Source organism: Protomyctophum bolini (assembly GCF_963924005.1).
Source record: "Protomyctophum bolini genome assembly, chromosome: 12".
Taxonomy (NCBI): Eukaryota; Metazoa; Chordata; class Actinopteri; order Myctophiformes; family Myctophidae; genus Protomyctophum; species Protomyctophum bolini.
Window position 1 is genome coordinate 39,519,546 of NC_137873.1, and position 19,894 is coordinate 39,539,439.

General features: G+C 41.8%; 3 protein-coding genes across 4 annotated transcripts; 1 reads left to right on the forward strand and 2 right to left on the reverse strand.

The window, feature by feature from the left end:
- Positions 1–7,514: 7,514 nt before the first annotated feature.
- LOC308325133 (histone H4) lies at positions 7,515–7,840 on the forward strand (the record flags this gene model as incomplete). The annotated part of the gene is made up of 1 exon (XM_080777543.1): positions 7,515–7,840. One exon carries the CDS (start codon positions 7,515–7,517, stop codon positions 7,824–7,826), a length of 312 nt encoding a protein of 103 aa, XP_080633669.1. The 3' UTR covers positions 7,827–7,840.
- Positions 7,841–9,079: 1,239 nt separating this feature from the next.
- On the reverse strand, positions 9,080–9,582 carry LOC308325562 (histone H2A-like; the record flags this gene model as incomplete). Its single annotated transcript, XM_080778096.1, has 1 exon — positions 9,080–9,582. The coding sequence occupies one exon, from the start codon at positions 9,580–9,582 to the stop codon at positions 9,199–9,201; it is 384 nt and encodes a 127-aa protein (XP_080634222.1). The 3' UTR covers positions 9,080–9,198.
- A 2,839-nt stretch (positions 9,583–12,421) lies between these two features.
- Positions 12,422–19,497, reverse strand: LOC308325972 (ubiquitin-conjugating enzyme E2 R2-like; the record flags this gene model as incomplete). 2 transcript variants are annotated; one of them, XR_013965077.1, is made up of 6 exons in its annotated part: positions 12,422–13,183; positions 13,231–16,053; positions 16,575–16,709; positions 17,708–17,805; positions 18,431–18,517; positions 19,300–19,497. XR_013965077.1 is itself a non-coding variant. In XM_080778764.1 (5 exons), 5 exons carry the CDS (start codon positions 19,495–19,497, stop codon positions 15,837–15,839), a joined length of 735 nt encoding a protein of 244 aa, XP_080634890.1. In that variant the 3' UTR covers positions 12,422–15,836. The 2 variants fall into 2 exon arrangements, 1 of the variants encoding a protein (XP_080634890.1); XM_080778764.1 differs by having other exon boundaries at positions 12,422–16,053.
- Between the last annotated feature and the right edge of the window lie 397 nt (positions 19,498–19,894).

Genomic DNA, 19,894 nt, shown 5'->3' on the forward strand with positions numbered 1-19,894 from the left:
CAAATGTTTGGTATAAGTGAGTGTCAACATTTGTATGAACTTTGTCAAAATGCATTGCATTTGCTCCACTACAATGCCTGGCCCACACCTCTGTTTGCAGTTTTCCCCCTGTTCCCTGTGTGCCACTCTATCCACATGAAACCTTAGTGTGGGTGGTGCCATCAGTCCCTGGCAGCTGTCAATCACCCCTGTACAGTTCCATTACCATTCTTGTGAATAGAGAATAATACTATCTTAAGTATGCAGCATCACATGTTACATTTCTCTTCATAAACAATAACACGTATAGGGGAAATAAAGCAGAAAAACGTAGAAATGTGCTTTGTCACAACATGATCACCATCATATTTAAATCCCCCTCTGATTGGAATTAACAATTTACCAACACATATTCGAACCATTTCATTTTTGAATATGTTCAAAGTGCAGTGTCTTCCTATATTATGACCTCTTGTACATGCCCATCTCACTCCATTTTATCTATATATTCATAAACTATTACTTCGTCTTACTTACTTACTCCTCTTATCCCCCATGGGACATAAGGTTTCAATAGGATTGTTCATTGTAGTTTCTTACTTTATTACTATATTACTATACTCTCATGCAAACAATGACTTTACAATAAATGAGATTAACTAAATGTTTCTTTGTATCAAAAGTGTGACACTTCTGTACAAAGCCAGTGCCCCTATTATTTAGTACCCCAGGTCCCTTACCTTACCAACAAATCCGGTTAAAATGTAACCTTGTTTTCTATTGTGTCATGTAGAGCCTCACCTTTAGGTCCTGCAGCAAGGGGCAACTGGTATGTGACTATAGTTTGACACGTGCACATAATATTTCAATGTCCAAGAGTTGTTGTGTCTTCGTTGGATATGTCAATCCGTTTATGCACATGAAGCCATTCAGATAAACCTAAAACTCACTTGATAATATTACATTGAAGTGAACACTGCAGCAACACACAGTGGCAAACTGTGGCTACATTCTCCCATTGCACACCTGCAAGCCATCACACGCTGCCAGGCATGAATAGTAGCCATAGTAACCAGCCAAACTCTGATTGATTGACATGTCATCACTGTTTAGCATTTTAAGTATTTTATTAAATTTCCACAAATTACAAGGCATCACAGTACATATCAAGGCTTGGAATTACAGGTCACACCATTCATTTAAATTAACGCAGCACAATAAAACAGGAAGGCAATTTGGCTCCATGTCATTCTGTCTAATGTCACAATACTATAACATAATGTTAAATAAATTGTTATTAGATGCTAAAGGGATGTTTGACAGGTTTATTCCAATGAAACATCATTCCATCATCATGTACCGTTTCCTTTACAGATCTATAGCAGAAATAAGACCATCATATTTTCATTATTTTGCACAGTGACAGGATTATCCAAATGGTTCAGTAAATCTTTGAAATTCAAGCAAAGTTTTACATTATACAAAAAAAGCTATATATGTAGAAATAGATTAGAAGCCAGTTAGACTATTTACATTTACAACAGCACTCATAAAACACATGCTTATAAACGTCACACGTGCAATCATGAATCATGAAAACCCACAACCTTATTTTAAAGAAATAGGCTATTAGATTAAAATTATTCAAATAAATGTCTGAACTTCAGAGCGGATAAATATCTCTTCAGACATGATCCGAGTCTCGGATTGGCAATGTTGTAGCCCAGAATGACAGGAGTGTAGGTGACAGTGATTGTCAGGTTGCCCACGTGTTTGGCCATATCTATCACTGCTTCTGGGTCCATATGTGGGTCTGTGGGTAGTGTGAACTGGACTCTTTCCATGGTGGTCTTGTAGTTGTGCAGGAATGAGATGTGTTCAGCTCTCAGGTCCTCCTCTATGTCTCTGATTGTGTGTGAAAGGGTTGATATCTTCCCGTCCAGATCCTCAAGCCTCTCCTTCATCATCTGACACTTCTGCTCCTCTTCCTCCTTCAGTGCAGCGATCCTACCATCCTCTTCCTCTTGTAGAAACTTATGAAGCTTCTTAAACTGCCCCTTTATCTGCCATTCCATGTTCATGGCCTGGATCTTAATGTATTCTGCTGTTTGGTCACAGTTTGTTCTAAAGTCATTGAAAACCCCCAGTTTCTTCTGTAAAGGTGTCAGTGATCTCTGGACTTCCTCCCTGCGGTCCAGTGCAACTTCACACATGGTTCTGGATATGTGGTCGGTGTGTTTTTCTGAATGAAGACACACAAGGCACACCGGCTGTTGACATTCCAGACAGAACAGTCTTAGTTTCTCAGAGTGCAGACGGCAGAGATCCTCTGACCCTGATGACGGTCTTCGGTGTTTCGAAGCTCTCAGCTGTCTCTCCTGTGTGACAGTTTCACACAGGTTCTTCAGAGCCAGGTTGCAGGGTGGATTAGACGTTGGAGATATCTCCTTACAAACAGGACATCCTGCTATCTTCTTCGCTGTCCACCATCTCTGCAGGCAGGCTTTACAGAAGCTGTGGCTACACGCGAGGACAACAGGATCTTTAAAGATGTCATGACACACAGGACAGAAGAAATCCTCTTCTGAAAAAGAAAACTTTGAAGACATTTTGTTTCCCTTCGGAGGAAGCCGCAAACTGCTTGAGACAGGTATTCAGCCTGAAGTTGACTTTCACTGTGGATCCTGGTTCTTGTTGAAGTCCCTTGAGCCAGCAGTAGGTTCCAGTGGTCTGGGTCGTGGATGGAAGGACAGTCTGTCCTCACTGTCTGGAAGGTGTGTGGGTTTGATCTGAAGCTGAAGCTTTTATCATGTGTGATGAGTCTGACAGGGGGTGTGGCTTTGACACCCACATGCAAATCAAATCTGTCTATCAACTGATAGACATGCTGATTAGATTTACACCACAACTTTGTTTTGTACAGAAGTGTCTCTTTCCAGGACTATGAATATTTAGTATCTGCAAATGGTTTTGGTCTGAACTGTGAAAAGCATCTTGTTGAGTTCAACACAATGATAACAATGCCTCCCCTCCCCCACAGGGTGGAGCCTGAGTACCTGAGTGATTGAGGTGATCCAAGTAGGCCTACTTGATCACACAATCCATTTGGTTTCGGCATAACTAACAATTATATAACTGTATAATTACTATACAGTTATAGTAATTATTATCTCTGATCAAATTTAGACCAAACCAAAAGCACCCTTCTCCCAAATTAAATTACATATACAGTAGATTATGTTGAAATACCCTCAACACTCCTAGACATTAACTTGTTTCATTCACAATTTCATCAAAGTAATGTTGCATTGGTATGTCTATTGGTATCACATGCTGTAGTTTAACAGTCTTGCTGTTTATGCATTACTGGTTGATTTTATCACATTGTTTGATATGCAAAACACTTCCATGTCTGTCCATGTGGACATATATTGTATCACAACATTTACAAAAGCTAATATGTTTTTTCGTTAGATTATTCGGAGCGGATATTTTATATTTCTTTGGACACATAGGAACTCTCAAGGAACTATTGTAAACGGCCGCGGGCGCGCGCTTCATTAAGGAAGAGGAGAGGACGAACGCGGACTTTATTTATCCTGCTACCCTAATAGACAGGGGTACATAAGCACAGTGGCCGTTTATCCAACAGCTTTCTCCGACCGAAACACACTTTTACCACACATCTCTATATGCAAAATAAATTCGGCACACTCCCAGAATACATATAGGCTACATTTAATTGAAAGAAATGTCTTAATTACTCTATAAATATTGTTTTACATCACCACACGATCCCATGGGACAACTTTCTGTGACGTCAAAATCGTCATGTTTGCCAAACTCTCCACCAGCACAGAGCCTCCTCCCCCTTTCACTGCTCCTCTGTGCTGTGTGTGACCGACCCACTGTACCGGACGGTCATATAGCAGCCGCTGAGCCGCCTGTAGAAACCCCTCTCCTCTCCAAGCAGCAGCCCACATAACCGTGAGACCGCAGTGAGAACGCTATGGCATTGCAAGAAGCTAAGGCTTCGCTGCTAAGCTAACACAACACCAGCCATGGTGGTGGTGATGTTAGCTTAGCTTAGCGTAGCGTAGCTTGCTGCTGCTTGGCTGTTCAACTTCACTTCATCTCTGCCTATAATTTCTTATTGTTACCCTGACACCGGAGCTGCAAAAACAGACAGATCTACAAGCTCTACAATCTCAACTATCAAACTCCAGCTATAGTCCCACTCCTCTGAACTCCAGGCTGCATGAACAGTGCTCGAGCGCTCAGTTTTCTGCCCCCTCAATGTCGCACATCTTGCGCATTCACTTCAACTTAAATGGCTCTTCTGCACAGCGCAGCAGTACCTTTGCTTTGCGCTTGCGTTAGTCAAAACTAAAAGCGAGTTACAGTGAGACGAGCATGTCGACCGTAGCAATGAATGGAGAGACCTTTTTGGAATGATTAAATCCATTATTGGCCTGGAGAAAGTTACAGCCGCTCCGCCTCCTCCTCCTCCCTGGCACGGTACAATTAGCCATGTGCTATATGACGTTTTGTTTACCCTGCGACAGGGACTGAGAGAAGGAAACAATGTCTTAATAAAATAAAACATTAAATACCATGTTTGGGTTTATTCAACTAAGGTACTGTTACCATAGGCGTGGTGTGACTGACCAATGTTTTGTTTTTTAACTGACATACATTCCACCATAGCAAGGTATGGTAAGGTATTATGTGTTGGGGCCTTTGAAGATTGTTGTTTACACTGGATTAAGGAATTATATGCCGTATGGTATATATATAATATAACATTACATTTACCACGTTAACTGTTCCTGGTGCCACATTGTTTAATGGCATGAAACAATACTCTTAAAAAAAAAAAGAACGCCATCCATTGCCTTAATGACTAACTTACCATATTGTGCTGAATATAAGACTATTTATTTTGTTATCGGGGACGGGGACTAGACTAATTGAATTTCAATGTACTTTTTTCACTAATTAGTCTTTAAAAATGGGGGTCATCTTATTATTGGAGTGGTCTATAATCGGCACAATGCGGTATTTAAAAAAAAAAAAAAAAAAACAGGAGCGGGATGGGAGTGGGAGTCATCTCGAGTGGGAGCGGGATGGGATCAGGAGTCATTCTACAGGAGTGGGACAGGACAGGAATTTTATTTTTACATTGGTCCAGGATTGGGACAGGACAGGATTTTTTCTGTGGGAGTGGGACACGACAGGAGTGGAAATCCACTCCCGTGTCAGTCTCTAATCACAGCATGTTCCATGCGTGTGCTTCTCAGCTTCTCCAAACATTTGCCTGTGCGTGCTTCTGTGCGTGCTTAATCATTTGCACGCCCGTGCATCGTTTGTTCTTTCTGTGCTTTTCCCAAATCACATCGTGTGTGTGTGTGTGTGTGTGTGTGTGTGTAAACATTTGCCTGTGCGTGCTTAATCGCTTGCACGCCCGTGCATCGTTTGTTCTTTCAGTGCTTTTCCCAAATCACATCCTGTGTGTGTGTGTGTGTGTGTGTGGCGCGTCGCCCTCCAGCTGCAATTGCGAGTGTGCGCAGATTTGAACCCAAACTCACGCACTATCCATGCACATTATTAATACTCGCCTATATTTACTACATCGCCCTGTGTGTGTGTGTGTGTGTGTCGCTGTCGCGTCGCCCTCCAGCCGCAATTATTACTCGCCTATATAACGACACTTTCACCCAGTATGAAGCTAAATGTGGAAGCCGTGTGTGTCACACCAAAACTGGTGACCTATACAATCCTGTAACGCCGTGCATTCTGTGCTTGCGTGCGAATTTCCCAAATCTCAGTGATTTATCCACACATCGCTCTGTGTGTGTGTGTGTGTGTGTGTGTGTGTGTGTGTGTGTGTGTGTGTGTGTGTGTGCGTGTGTGTGTGTGTGTGTGTGTGTGTGTGTGTGTGTGTGTGTCGCGTCGCCCTCCAGCTGCAATTGCGAGTGTGCGCTGTGTGCATAGCACACTACTGAGTTTAAAAACACAGCTGAAACATGAAGTGGAATCTTTTGTTTGTGTAAAAAAAAAAGGGAATATCAACAAAACATATCTGTTTATTGTACACAATGCAATATTGAATGCAATGATATGGTGTGTCCTGTAAGCCCATGTGGGCTGGGCGCCTTTGGTGCATGACACAAAAAAAAAGAAATCTATCTATCTATTCAGGCCCATTCAATTAATCTATCACTACATTAGTTGCCTGTTCAAACTAAACTACACTTTATGAAATCATTGTTGCAGCCTACACACATATATTCAGGCCCATTCAGAACACATTTCCCAAATCTCAGTGATTTATCCACACATCGCTCTGTGTGTGTGTGTTGGCGTGTGTGTGTGTCGCGTCGCCCTCCAGCTGCAATTGCGAGTGTGCGCTGTGTGCAGGGCACACTACTGAGTTTAAAAACACAGCTGAAACATGAAGTGGAGTCTGTCACCTCCCGCTATTTCTTTCTTCCCATATTACGCTGCAACGACACTGGGATGAGGCCCCCAAAGGGGGCCGAAATTCTAGTTTATTTAATACATAGCGTGGTTCTGCGCACTTGACTTTGGGTGGGGGGATTGTTTATTGTTTTGTTTGTTTGTGAACGTTGTGGCGCAGGACGCTACAGAGAGCGTCGGGACCTCTAAGGTCGGGACCTGTTTGGGGCGGGAGGGGTTTTGAAAGAGTATATTGTTTGTAGATTTCAGTTTGTTTGCCTGTTTATTTATTTTATGTTATAGGGAGAGCGACATGGACAGACGCACTGCCAGTGTGCTAGGTGCATTGGTTTAAGTGAACACCGTTTGTTTGACAGTATTACTTTTCTGCCTCTCTATATAAATAACTTAAACTACGATCCTGTTGTTTATTTTTCCTTAGCTAATGGTTTTCCTTAAGTGTTAAAGGGCAATTGTTACAATGTGAGCACCAGGCAGTTTATACCTAGAAGTAAAACACCACGCAACTATTAAAAGGCCAGTTCTAATGGCATTTCTATTCACACCTAATTTTGCTAAACCATGAATCAGTTTGGTTTAAATCAACATTGAATAGTGGACAATGACATATAGTTCCAAATCATAAAGGCCTACATTATTGAGAGTACAGCATAGGAAAATAACCTTTTCTGAGTAGTGAGTACCCAAATACACTTTACACATGACGGTAAGAAGAAGCAACATGTAAAATCAACTTTATTAGGGAGTTAAAAAGAAGAAAAATGTCAAGGAATAAAACCAATAAAAACAGGGAAAGCAATATTGTAGTGGCCAAAAAATAACAGCAATTATATGATTATAGAGTTGAATAGCAATTACTGTAAAAACAAATGTGTGACGTAAAAACGGGGGAGGAGTATGAGTGTGTGTGTGGGGGGGAGTGCACATTGGCAACGCCCACGCAGATCTCTCTGTGCCTGTCTCTCTGTGCCTCCCTTACGTCCTCAGAACACACATAAAAAGGCAAGGCTCTGCTTCTCAAATCATTCACTTCTTGAACTACTGCCGAATCAACGATGTCTGGAAGAGGCAAGGGAGGAAAAGGTCTTGGGAAAGGAGGCGCCAAGCGTCATCGCAAGGTTCTTCGTGATAACATCCAGGGAATCACCAAGCCCGCTATCCGCCGTCTGGCTCGCCGTGGCGGAGTGAAGCGTATCTCCGGTCTGATCTACGAGGAGACCCGCGGTGTCCTCAAGGTGTTCCTGGAGAACGTCATCCGTGACGCCGTCACCTACACCGAGCACGCCAAGAGAAAGACCGTGACCGCCATGGATGTCGTCTATGCTCTGAAGAGACAGGGACGCACTCTGTACGGATTCGGAGGTTAATAACGCTGACTTGATCTAATCTACCAACAACCCAAAGGCTCTTTTAAGAGCCGCCCACGTTTTCTCTACAGAGTTAATTCCCTTCTTGCATAGGGCCTTGTGCATCCCCTGCAGTAAAATTGACTATCAGATGTAGTCCTTATAAGACATCTGACCGTCTGTTAGTACCATAGACTGTAAAAGGTTAGTACTATACGAGTTCATATTCACTCCCACAACCCAATTAATGTCACATACTTACACGCACGTTTAGGTCTGAAGTCAGACCACTCATCACATATATGGTTCAGGAACATGGGTCATAGAAATATAATTTCGGATGAATAGCTCCAGTTGGTGTTATGACTACTAGATTGGAGCGTGGAATAGAACTGTTGAAATATAGATTTACTCATTGACTACCCTATAGTAAATATTTTAGCTGGACAATAGAGCTGAGCAAGCTGGCGGGAGAACAGAAAATTATGCAGAATCAAAGTCATAAGCAGCCATTTCAAATAATTGTATCGGTTTTCCACAATTTTACAAAATATCACAGTACAAATAATAGCCAAGGCTTGACATTACATCAGATAAAGATAACATCGAGGTTATACACACAGTGTCTGCATATGTTACATAATACATGTTGCACCGAGTTTTCAAAATATTTTAAAACTGTCACAAATGCATACAATAGACTAGATTATAAGAGTTTATAACGTGTGTTATAACTGGATTTAGTTTGGAGCGTTGAATAGAACTATTGGAATATAGATTCACTCTAAATGTGTATTATCATATATCCCTACCCTATAGTCTGTATTTTAGCGGGACAATAGATCAGGCGGGCGGGAGAACATTATGCAGTAACAAAGACAGTGTTAGTCCTCCCTCTGTGTAGAGGAGCTTGTGAACATGTAGAATAGATTCCTATTTCTATTGCATTCGCTTCAATGCGTATTAAAGGCCAATGTTATCATCCACGCGAGTTAAGGTGCGAATTTGTGAATACATCATTGTGATTTAAATGCTCATGCTGCTATAGATATAGAAGACAAACTGCATTATTTTGTCATCCAAGCATGGCATCAATTGAGCCCTCGAATGAGTAAAAAAAACTACAGCAGTTTAAGGTAATTTGATTAATTAGGCCTACTTGTAATTAAATTACAACTGAACAAATAGATTAATAACGCACTGTGCCGTTGATGTAGACATATGGTCAGACTGACAGGAAACATTTAGTCTTATGAACTAGGAAGCGTAATAGCGATACCCTTATAAAGTGCGCTTACTTTGATGGGGATATTGGAAATGACTCTCGTATAGAAAGAGTGGGTGGCTCTTAAAAGAGCCTTTGTGGGGTTTATTTAGTCGAAATGAAGCAGGTTTATTTCTTGGCAGCCTTCTCGGTCTTCTTGGGCAGCAGAACAGCCTGGATGTTGGGCAGCACACCGCCCTGAGCGATGGTCACTCCACCCAGCAGTTTGTTGAGCTCCTCGTCGTTGCGGACGGCCAGCTGGAGGTGACGGGGGATGATACGACTCTTCTTGTTGTCGCGGGCAGCATTTCCAGCCAACTCCAGGATCTCAGCGGTCAGATACTCGAGGACAGCCGCCAGATAGACCGGGGCGCCGGCACCGACTCTCTGGGCATAGTTGCCTTTACGCAGCAGCCTGTGGACACGACCCACGGGGAACTGGAGCCCGGCACGGGATGAGCGGGTCTTGGCCTTCTGCCTGACCTTTCCTCCAGTTTTTCCTCGGCCACTCATTTTGTAGTAGGTTAGGTTTATGACTAGAATAATAAGCAATCGAAGAAATATGCTAGAGTAGAGGCGTGCGAGACCTTTTATATATTCAGCTTAGTAAAGTATAGTGTGGGGTTGTGCGCCCCGCCAATCATAGAGACGGATGAGAGCGCGGGCTGAGTGTGTATGAGTTTCCCACCAATCACTGCTAGTGGTGTGATCGGTTCCTCTGCAGTCTAAACTCTGACTCCTCCCAAAGAGAGCGGTTAACATAATCATGTGTAGATTATACTAAACTCGTAATTGTATTAGACCCAATGTTTGGGTCCATCAGCATCAGGCCTTCATCATATCAGGCTTTTCATGCCAGCCGCACAATTTACTCCAGGTACAAATGGCTGAATTAACATTAGCTCCATCTCGGAAAGTGATGGAAAAAATTGTCTATGAACAGGTTGAAAAGTATCTTTCCACAAACAAAATGTACGAATTTCAATCTGGCTTAAAGCAGCATCAGAAGCAGTGGTAGATATGGCCAAACACTTGACATTCAAATTCTGGGCTGCAACACTGCCAATCCGAGACTCGGAGCATGTCTGAAGAGGTATGTATCCGCTCTGAAGTTCAGACAAACAATGATGGTCTTGAGTCACAGCTGGGATGTTGCAGAGTAGACAGTAGACCCTTGATAATGGGTGTGTTATCAGAGGTAGACAGCAAGCACCTCAGGATCAGCCACTGCATGTTCTCCCATTGAAGCTGAATAATTTTAATCTAATTGCGTATTTCTTTAAAATAAGAATTCATGATCGCACGTGTGTGACCTTTATAGAAGAGGATTAGCATGTGTTTTATGAGTACTGTTGTAAATGTAAATAGTCTAACTGGCTTCTAATCTATTTCTACATATAGCTTTTTTTTGGGCAAATGTAGACTCGCTGAATGTGTAGAAATACATGTTGCTTGAATTTCACAGATTTACTGAACTATTGGATTCAGTACATTTGGATAATCCTGTCACTGTGCAAAATAATGAAAATATGATGGTCTTATTTCTGCTATAGATCTGTAAAGGAAACAGTACATGATGATGGAATGATGTTTCATTGCAATAAACCTGTCAAACATCCCTTTAGCATCTAATAACAATTTATTTAACAATATGTTATAGTATTGTGACATTTAACAGAATGACATGTTATATTATATGATACAATTATTTTCCTACTGTTGGAGCCAAATTGCCTTCCTGACTGTTTTATTTTGTTGCGTTTATTTAATTGAATGGTGTGACCTTGCTAAACAGTGATGCCTTCATGTCATGTCAATCAGAGGGTGGCTGGTTGCTATGGCTACCATTCATGCCTGGCAGCGTGTGATGGCTTGCAGGTGTGCAATGGGAGAATGTAGCCACAGTTTGCCACTGTGTGTTGCTTCAGTGTTCACTTCAATGTAATATTATCAAGTGAGTTTTAGGTTTATCTGAATGGCTTCATGTGCATAAACGGATTGACATATCCAACGAAGACACAACAACTCTTGGACATTGAAATATTATGTGCATGTGTCAAACTATAGTCACATACCAGTTGCCCCTTGCTGCAGGACCTAAAGGTGAGGCTCTACACGACACAATAGAAAACAAGGTTACATTTTATGTAAGGGACCTGGGATACTAAATGGGGGCACTGGCCCAAACACCACAACTCATTAACACGCATCAAGCACCAAGCACCAATCAAGCAAATGTTTGGTCGTTTGTTAGTTTTTTTAGGCCACCACAATGCTTTGGGAGTCACATAGTTTGACCAAACATTTTTGGTGATTCCCATTGTGGTGGCTATTGCATAGGGGCACTGGCCCCAAAAAAGATTGAGAAACACTGGTTATATGGCAGATTTGTATGTTTTGTTTTTGTATTCTTTGATTGTATGTTTTCTATTTGAGCTAATCGGATGAAAACAGCATTGTAGTATGCAAGTAACTTGTGTAATTGTAGACACACTGGGTATGTGATTCAAGTGGTTGCTGTGTTGTTGTCACATTAGCTGTGTGTGTGTGTGTGTGTGTGTGTGTGTGGCAGGCTAATGTTATTCCTTGCCCTTTCCTTTGGCTCCCCCCTGTGGTGAAAGATGATCTTGGCTAAGAAGAATGCAACATTTCACAAGATCAGCTGTACGATCATGAAAAAAACAATCTGTGATCGGCATCAAATCAATCCCCCCAAAAAAACCTGATCGGAACATGCCTAATCTCAACCCAATCTCAAATGGATGTATTCTAGTTTTACTTGTTGAACAGAGATTTATGGTTTTGGAGTGGTGGTTGACATTAAGCAACTCCAGTAGTTTGCTCAAGGTTAAGGACTAGTTAACCCCCAAAATTACTTATTTTCTATTAATTACACAAGTAATATTCTTCCTGACCTTTTTTCTGTCCCCGTTTACTTTGAAATCACTCACATTGCAGAAATGTATTTTAGCAGATGGATGGCGGTACAAATTACAAATCAAAGTAAAACGCATCTGTTGATAAGTCGACACCGACACACTCAATGGGGACATCGAGTGGGGAGAAATTGCGGAAATTCGAAATTGCGGAAATTCGAAATTGCGGAAATTGAAAATTGCGGAAATTGTGGAAATTTGCGGAAATTGCAGAAATTGGAAATTGCAGAAATTGCGGAAATTACGGAAATTGCGGAAATTGCACATGATTGATAATCAATAATTTAATGAATTAATTGATTCATAATTGATCATTTTGGGGATATCATTAGGCAAAATGTTTCATGGATCAGGCATTGTTTAACTATTTTAAAATATAGACATCAATGGATATCATTGCAGTAATCATGAACTCATTTCATTCACAATAAAGATCTTTATTCTTTTTTAAATAGCCAAAAATAAAAGACATACAGGTAAATAAAGTGAGCTTATCATTCATAAAACCTTGTGGTTCCTGTTGAAACTGTAAACGAATAATTTTGCAGACCACCTAAAAGGACTTGAACCAGTTTCTCTCCTCTCGTTACACCAACCACACATTGTCCTGAGAATCGCAAGTTTGAAGTCCAATTTGAGTGAAATAAAAACAATGTTGAAGTACACACAAAGACACCCATACTCTTAAAATCCAATAGCATCACCCCATCCCACCCTACACCAGCACACACACAAAAATAAATATGTTAAAATTAAACCATAGTGGACATGTTTTTTCTTTTCATTTTAAGTGGCCTCTCTCCAAAGAGTTTCTAGAACCGGACACATATATTATTCAACAAAGACCCCTTTTTTTTCTTCCATAAAAACAAACCTTTGTCTGTAAAACCCAGCGACCTCATCCCACAGACCATTACAAATCATTATTCAAAACCCTACGGGCATAATGTCTAATCGAAGAAGAAAAATAAAAAATAAAGCTTCCAAGACAGTAAATTGTTTAGATAAGACAAAGAATACAGCAAACATTTTCTCAGTCATTAAATGTGTTGGGCTTTCCTTTACTATAGTCTACCGTCTTTGGCTCCACAAGGCCTGTGAGACAGGAGCCCCCTAAGGAAGACATACCTCCACTAGGTCTATGAGAGACAGGGGCCTCTAAGGTAGGGTAGACATACCTCCACTAGGTCTATGAGAGACAGGGGCCCCTAAGGTAGAAACATACCTCCACTAGGCCTATGAGAGAGGGGCTCTAACCACTTAAAACCTTAGCTGAACTGATTCCCAAGGGCTCTTTACTAAGCCTTCTCCTGTTTTCACCAAAATATCTTATATTTTACTAGCCAATCTACAAGCTCAAAACGTGCCACACTGAGCTTGACGATCACCGAATGTTAGCCAAGGAATAGGGATGCTAGGGTTCAAGTGACTACGGAGATACACACCTCCGGTCGGTCAGTCAGTAATTAGTTTTGCCCTCCTGATGAGCTCCAAACGTCCTGGGAAACTTTGCAAATGAGCTACTTTACAATTAATAAAAGAAGACAAAACAGATCTGATAGTTAATCGCCACACTAGCACATTTCAGTGAAATGTTGACATGCGGGTTTAACCCAATGTTCCACTCATTTCAGCAGTTCCTCCGAGACCGAGAAGTCATTGCGACATGCTCGATCACAAGTCTTATTTTTTTGTTTCTTTCTCTTCGATTGAGCAAGACGAGGAGATTGGTAAACAGTCCAACTCGAAAACAAACGGCAACGATTCCGAGATGTCCGACTCAGACATGCACTAGGACACAAGGAGTATCTTGTGAAAACGCAGGGGCGCAGATATCCTTGTCCAAACGTTACATGTCATGAATAAAGAATGGAGACAAGACTGTATTTCCTGGGGATGTTAAGCTTTGATATTTGCAGTGCATCGTTTACCCACAAAAAAGAAAGGCTGTTGCAGTCTTTAGTCCCTGGAAAATCACAGATGCTGACAACAGCTGTGCATGACCCAGTTCCATCCAGGGAAATTGTTAAAGTCAATACCTTGTAACCTTTACAATTGAACAATTATTTTATTTTACTGGTATATATTGTTTAACAACAGCCATACCACATGATAGGTTCGTGCCGGAAATGTATTTATTTATTTTAAAGTTAATATATTATATCATGAAATATCCTCTGTACTACAGGCCCCTGCAGCGTTCGTTTTGCCGTTTTAGTTTTGAACTGCATTCTGGGAATCGCGGTTCAAAATGGAAAACAGGAGCTAACGGAGGATGTAACCAAAAAGACTACCAACATGGCCTTTACGCAGCGAGACTTTAATATTAGGACGTGATTCGTTAAGCCTTTGCACCAGTGTAGTGGCCACAGGTTTCCTTCTGACAGTGGCATGATTACGTGTTCGTCGTTGCACAGATAAGGTATCAATAGGATATAGCTATGAATGGTACTGTTGGCTGATGTAGAAAGACCCGGTCCACACACACTGGATCATCCTGCTCCCATACATAGTTGAACCCATTTTGGGCAGGAACCCCTTTTGGTGTTTTAAGCATTGTTATACTTTAGCCATTGAAAAATAGCAGATCTACAATCTCATAGCACGGCACTCTGTGCCGCGCTACAAGCTTGTAGGTCTGCTATTTTTTGAAAAGTCATGAAAATGTGGCGCAAATCTTTGAATATATATTCTTTCAGAGCCAAAGTTTTTAACTCAAATCTTCTGGGGGGGGTTCCCTGGAACAACATATTTTCAGATGGGGATCGGCATCCAATTACAGTTTTTTACCGCTGATCCCCAGCGGGATCAACATAGGTCTTAATCCAGGCCTTCTTCAGTCAAAGGAAGCTCTTCGTCTCGTCTGAGGAAGAGCCAACATACCAACATCAACTTTGTTGAGCGTCTCACTCAGAGTGAGCCGCAGCGTTGCTAGGCAGACTAGTGAGTGGGCGGGGCCTAGCAAATTAAGTACAGCTAGTATTAAAACAAATATTGTTGTCCTTTAAACTTTAGACTTTGTTAAGCTCGCCAAGCACCGCCATAGCCGCATTAATGACCTCGGTGGTCTTTAATTAAACTAAATTACTGTACATGGGAGGATGATCCATTTTGTATTTGCCCAGCACCAGGGACTTTCGCCATGAGTGCTTTTGTTGTCTTCTTTAAATTGTTACGTCTCACCTTATGTTTTCAGTTAACAGTTTGCAAAACAATTACTATTATAGGTGCACAATTATGCTGGTGCAAAATCCTAACCAGATCAGACCCTGTCCAGCTGATGCATCCGATTTTAGTCTCTGGAAGAGTTCAGAGTGAGAGCAAAAAGGAAAAAAACAGCAAACCAAAAAACAACATTTGCTGTTGATGAATTGACCACTTAAACCCTATACTTTAGATGGACAGGGCTCTATACCCAGGCCCCCTATCGCTTTCGTTCAAGACTAAATATCTTTGTCCCAGAAATTTCCCCCCCCAATATTAGCCCCAGAATAGGTGGGTACGCTATAGGGTCCAAGTGGCTCCAAACTGAGGCGACGTGAATTATTTCTGGATAAAGCCAACATTATACTTTAGTCGCACGACGGTGCGCCACGCGTCAGAAATAGCCGGTCCACAAGATTGTGCATCGTCTGTTTCCAATGTGCGGCGCCGTCATGCCAACGGAGCACAAATGAGGCTTTTATAGTCCTACAATCCCTGACATCCCGGCCGGGAAGGAAAGGGGGGGGGGGGGGGGGGGGGGGGGCGAGGGAGGGGTGTGTATTGCAGCTAGATTGAGGAGGGGGTGGGGTGGGGGTTGGATGGGGGAAGATTCCACTCTCCATCTCGTCATGACTCCTCGTTGCCCGAGTCGTCGTCGTCGTAGCAGCAGTCGGCGTCCTCGTCCTCGTCCTCCAGGTCCTCGTCGTCGTAGTAGTCGTCGTAGAAGAGGTCGGAGCCCTCGTCCGCGGGCGGGGCGCGCGTCCGCACGCAGTACTCTGCCAGGGTGGTGGGCACCTTCACCCCGTCGCGCTCCGCCTCCGCCTTGGTGGCCAGCACCTGTTTCCTGTTGAAAGCAATTAAGGGGTCAGCCCACACTTGTAGTAGTCTGAAGACTCGCCTATTCAGAGCCCGTATAGCACTTGCCCTAGCAGGCTTATGCGAAGGCTAAAAATGCAATTTAGATAGCACGTTATGTAGACAGACGACCTGGCATCCTACAGTGTTTATAGTTTCAATGTTTATAGTTTTTGGCTCACTTCCTAGAGGACTATTTATATGCATTTGATGCATTACCTGGGGTGCATACTTTAGTTTAGACTACCGGTAGTCATTGGTTAGACTTGTGTTGTTGGGGCTGCAACTGGAGTTCTTCCGATACCGATAGCAGTATCACAAAGGCTGCCGATACTGCCTAAAATGCAGGCGAGCGCAACCGTGTGCTCTTGAGTGTAGAAATGAAACCAAATGGACCCTTCCAAGTTAAAGGTCTATAAAGGGTCCATTTGGTTGCCAACTCTCCATCATTTAGCTGGGGAAGCACCTGGAACCTCCTTGAGGACCAGTGTTCCAGCGGGGGTGTTTTACCTGATGATCTCTGCATATTCTCGGTCCTTGCCCTTGCTCTCCCTCCATTTGCGGTACATGACGGAGGCGTCTACGTTGGCGGGGGAGAAGGTGTTGGGTTCATTCAGCAGGGAAATCACACTCAGCAAGATGGTCCTGGAGGCAAAGCAACACGCCCATCCATTAGTAGTTTAATTATAATGCTGAAGATATGAACAATTGATTTCACTTTCCAAACCGCAGAGGCTGAGTTACTTGCATTAAAAGGGGAGAAGTCTAAAATGCACTTCTGTTCTGAGCAAGGTATGCTGATGTTTTTAGTAATATTTGGTCATTGAATCACGTACAAACACTAGAAGTGCACAATGTATTGTAAACACATTTTTGTTAAAGAATCTCGCTTCTCGATCATGGGATTAAATGTCGGTTTCAATATTTTCTCGGTTAAATGCCCAGAGCTACTTTTCAAAATGACCACTTAACCCATTGCTGAAAATAGCGGGGTTGGCGTTACATGAGACAAATTCACTTGGAAATGGAATTGGTCAAATGGGATTTTTTCTTTGTATATAACTTGCTACTGAAATTTGTATGCAACACGATTGGAAACAAAGTATTGCATTGTGGATTTTAGCCAAAAGTCCCATTTTGTTGTCAATCAGTCACCTGTGGCCAATACCACAAATATATATATATTTTATATTTAAATTATGGTTTTTTTAGGGGCAGGTTATGTATTCTACCTGCACAGCCTGGTTTGGTAAACCAAGAACCCTGACATCAGTCTAAACCCAAAGGTAGATCGCGATCTACCAGTAGATCACAAAGGCTGTGCAGGTACACCACGTGACATGCCCCTAAAAAAAACAGTTTAAATATAATAATAAAAAATATATATAATATATATTTGTGGCATCTGCCACAGGTGACGTCTTGCATGGTTCTAGATTACTACTGTATATGTACAGTGTAACGCCTCATGTCCTACATTCCGAGTGCTTGTCAGGTCATGGGTCCCCAGTTCAAATATGAATATGTTTGGGGGATCACGGCCTGGAAAGGTTGAGATCCACTGGGCTAATCCATGTTCTAATCCAACATGAAGACTTGGTAGTTGGTGGCGTGTGTGTGTGTACAGTCTATGGTGTACATACCTAACGTTCTGGGTGGGATTCCATCTCTCTGAAGGCAGCTCTCCACTCTGGGGGTCGTCCACTGGGGGGTGCAGTATGGAAATACACACATCTCCGTTCTGAAAGACACAAAGAAAAAATAAATAAATTATAAACCAATAAAAAAGAACTGAAGCACATGTTACTCATGTACACGGGACATGTTTTTGATCTCTGCTGCTAAGGTGACTGCACAAGACACCGTGACACTACATATCTGCTGCTATTTTTAACTGACCCATTTTATTACCATTTCAAACTCCACCTTTTTATGTATCTACTTGACAGTTGACACTGCTTATATTATATGAGTGATATTAGACAACATTTACATATGACATGTCTTCCTCTTTCTTTACCCCTTTCTCGAAAGTGTAAATGTTGTGAAAATAGTGAAAATAGCAGATCTACAAGCTCACAACAGATCGGCTATTTTCACTAGTACTACTTAAACATTTGTTATGGCCATTTATTTTATTTTAATTCTTTGTGAAATTACTGAAAAAAGAAAGAATTTATTTATTTTTAATCAATTCTTTCGTTGCTTTTTGGAATTATTTTTGAAAAAGTTGTGAAATAATAATTGAAAACAAAATGTTGTAAACAAATATTACCCAACTGTTTGGGCAGGGAAACAGTGCTCTACATACAGAGCAAAGCTCAGAATAGCTTAACACAGTGACAGACGGCAATGAATATACTCACCTCATAAATGTTGGGGTGCCACATCTTTGTCAGGAAGCGAAAGGCGGGTGGAGAGTAGGGATAGTCAATAGGGAACTTGACCCGAGACTAGGGGACAAAAAAGAAATAAATATATATATCCTAAAAAAACGGTTCCATGTGTATTTTAATCAAATTCATTTGTATTATTTGTAAATCCATGTGTTCTCACACAGTAATGCCATCATCAATGTGTAACTCAGTGTACAAATGGAACCAAATGGGCCGGAAACTCACTGAGTCACTACATTTTTAGGGGCGCTAGCCCCACCAACTCTGGCTTTCAGACATGACATTGTGATGTGGCAGCCGAGACTATGGACTTTTGTCTTATTCATGCTCCCCCAAAACTCAACAGGAACACCCAAAAATCAGCATGCCCAGTTGCCTATTATTATTATTGATTGAATACTTTATGAAGAGTTTGCGGATTGTACAGAGATACGATTTACAATGAGTGCTAAAATAACACAAAGACCCACATGGGCTTGTTGTTTCCATTGTGTTCCGACTGTGTATGCATTCAATTCATATAGACATGTTAAAGACATACAATAATAAACAACGATAGTAACATTAACTTCACCGAGTGTGTAGTACACAATTAGCTTAGACACATTCATATGATTATGATCACACTGTTGTTTTGGTTTTTGATTGATTTAAGTATGTATTAACAGTTTGCAGAATTACAGTACATTTCAAGCATTTCAAACAGTGAGTGGACGACCCAATAATTTAATAAAGCACTACACTTGTTTACATTTATGTCTAATAAAGTAATCAATCAATATGATCACCTGTCAGTTATGTAATTAATTACCATGTAATAAACAAAGTCTCCCTCTCACCTTAAAGTACCCCCCTTCGTAATGAGTGTTGGGGGGCCCAAAAATAGCCACTTCCCAGTTGTACAGATCCGCCTCGTCCACCAGTGTTATTTTGAAGCCCTCCACGGGCTCCTCTTGAAGGCTTTTCATCTCCAACATCAGAGCTTTCTGGGAGCTCGCCACATGAGTGGGGCCGCCACCTCCTCCGTGCTGAGCCATTCTATTAAAATAAAAAAGATTTCCCTAAAAGATGATATGTTCGATCTGATCGAAGACTTATTAAAATAAAAAAATAAATAAACGATCCTCTTTGTTGTGTTTGTGGATCGGGGTACAATGAACAAGGCCAATCCTCCTGGCGAAGCTGCTGCTGCGCACAAAGTCGGACAGACAAAGGCTTTTGTTGAATGTCTTTTCTTTTCCACTAAAAGCGAGCAGCTTATTATTATTATTTTTAGCTGGATCGATACATTGGATGATCGGTGTCAAGTGACCCCAGCATGGCCCTCGGTCTGGGTCTGTCCCCACCCGGTGGGGTATAACTAGTCCTGGATCCTGAACACAACAAGCAAGCAGGTCAACCCCGGATAAGCTGCAAATCTAAAACGATAGCTGC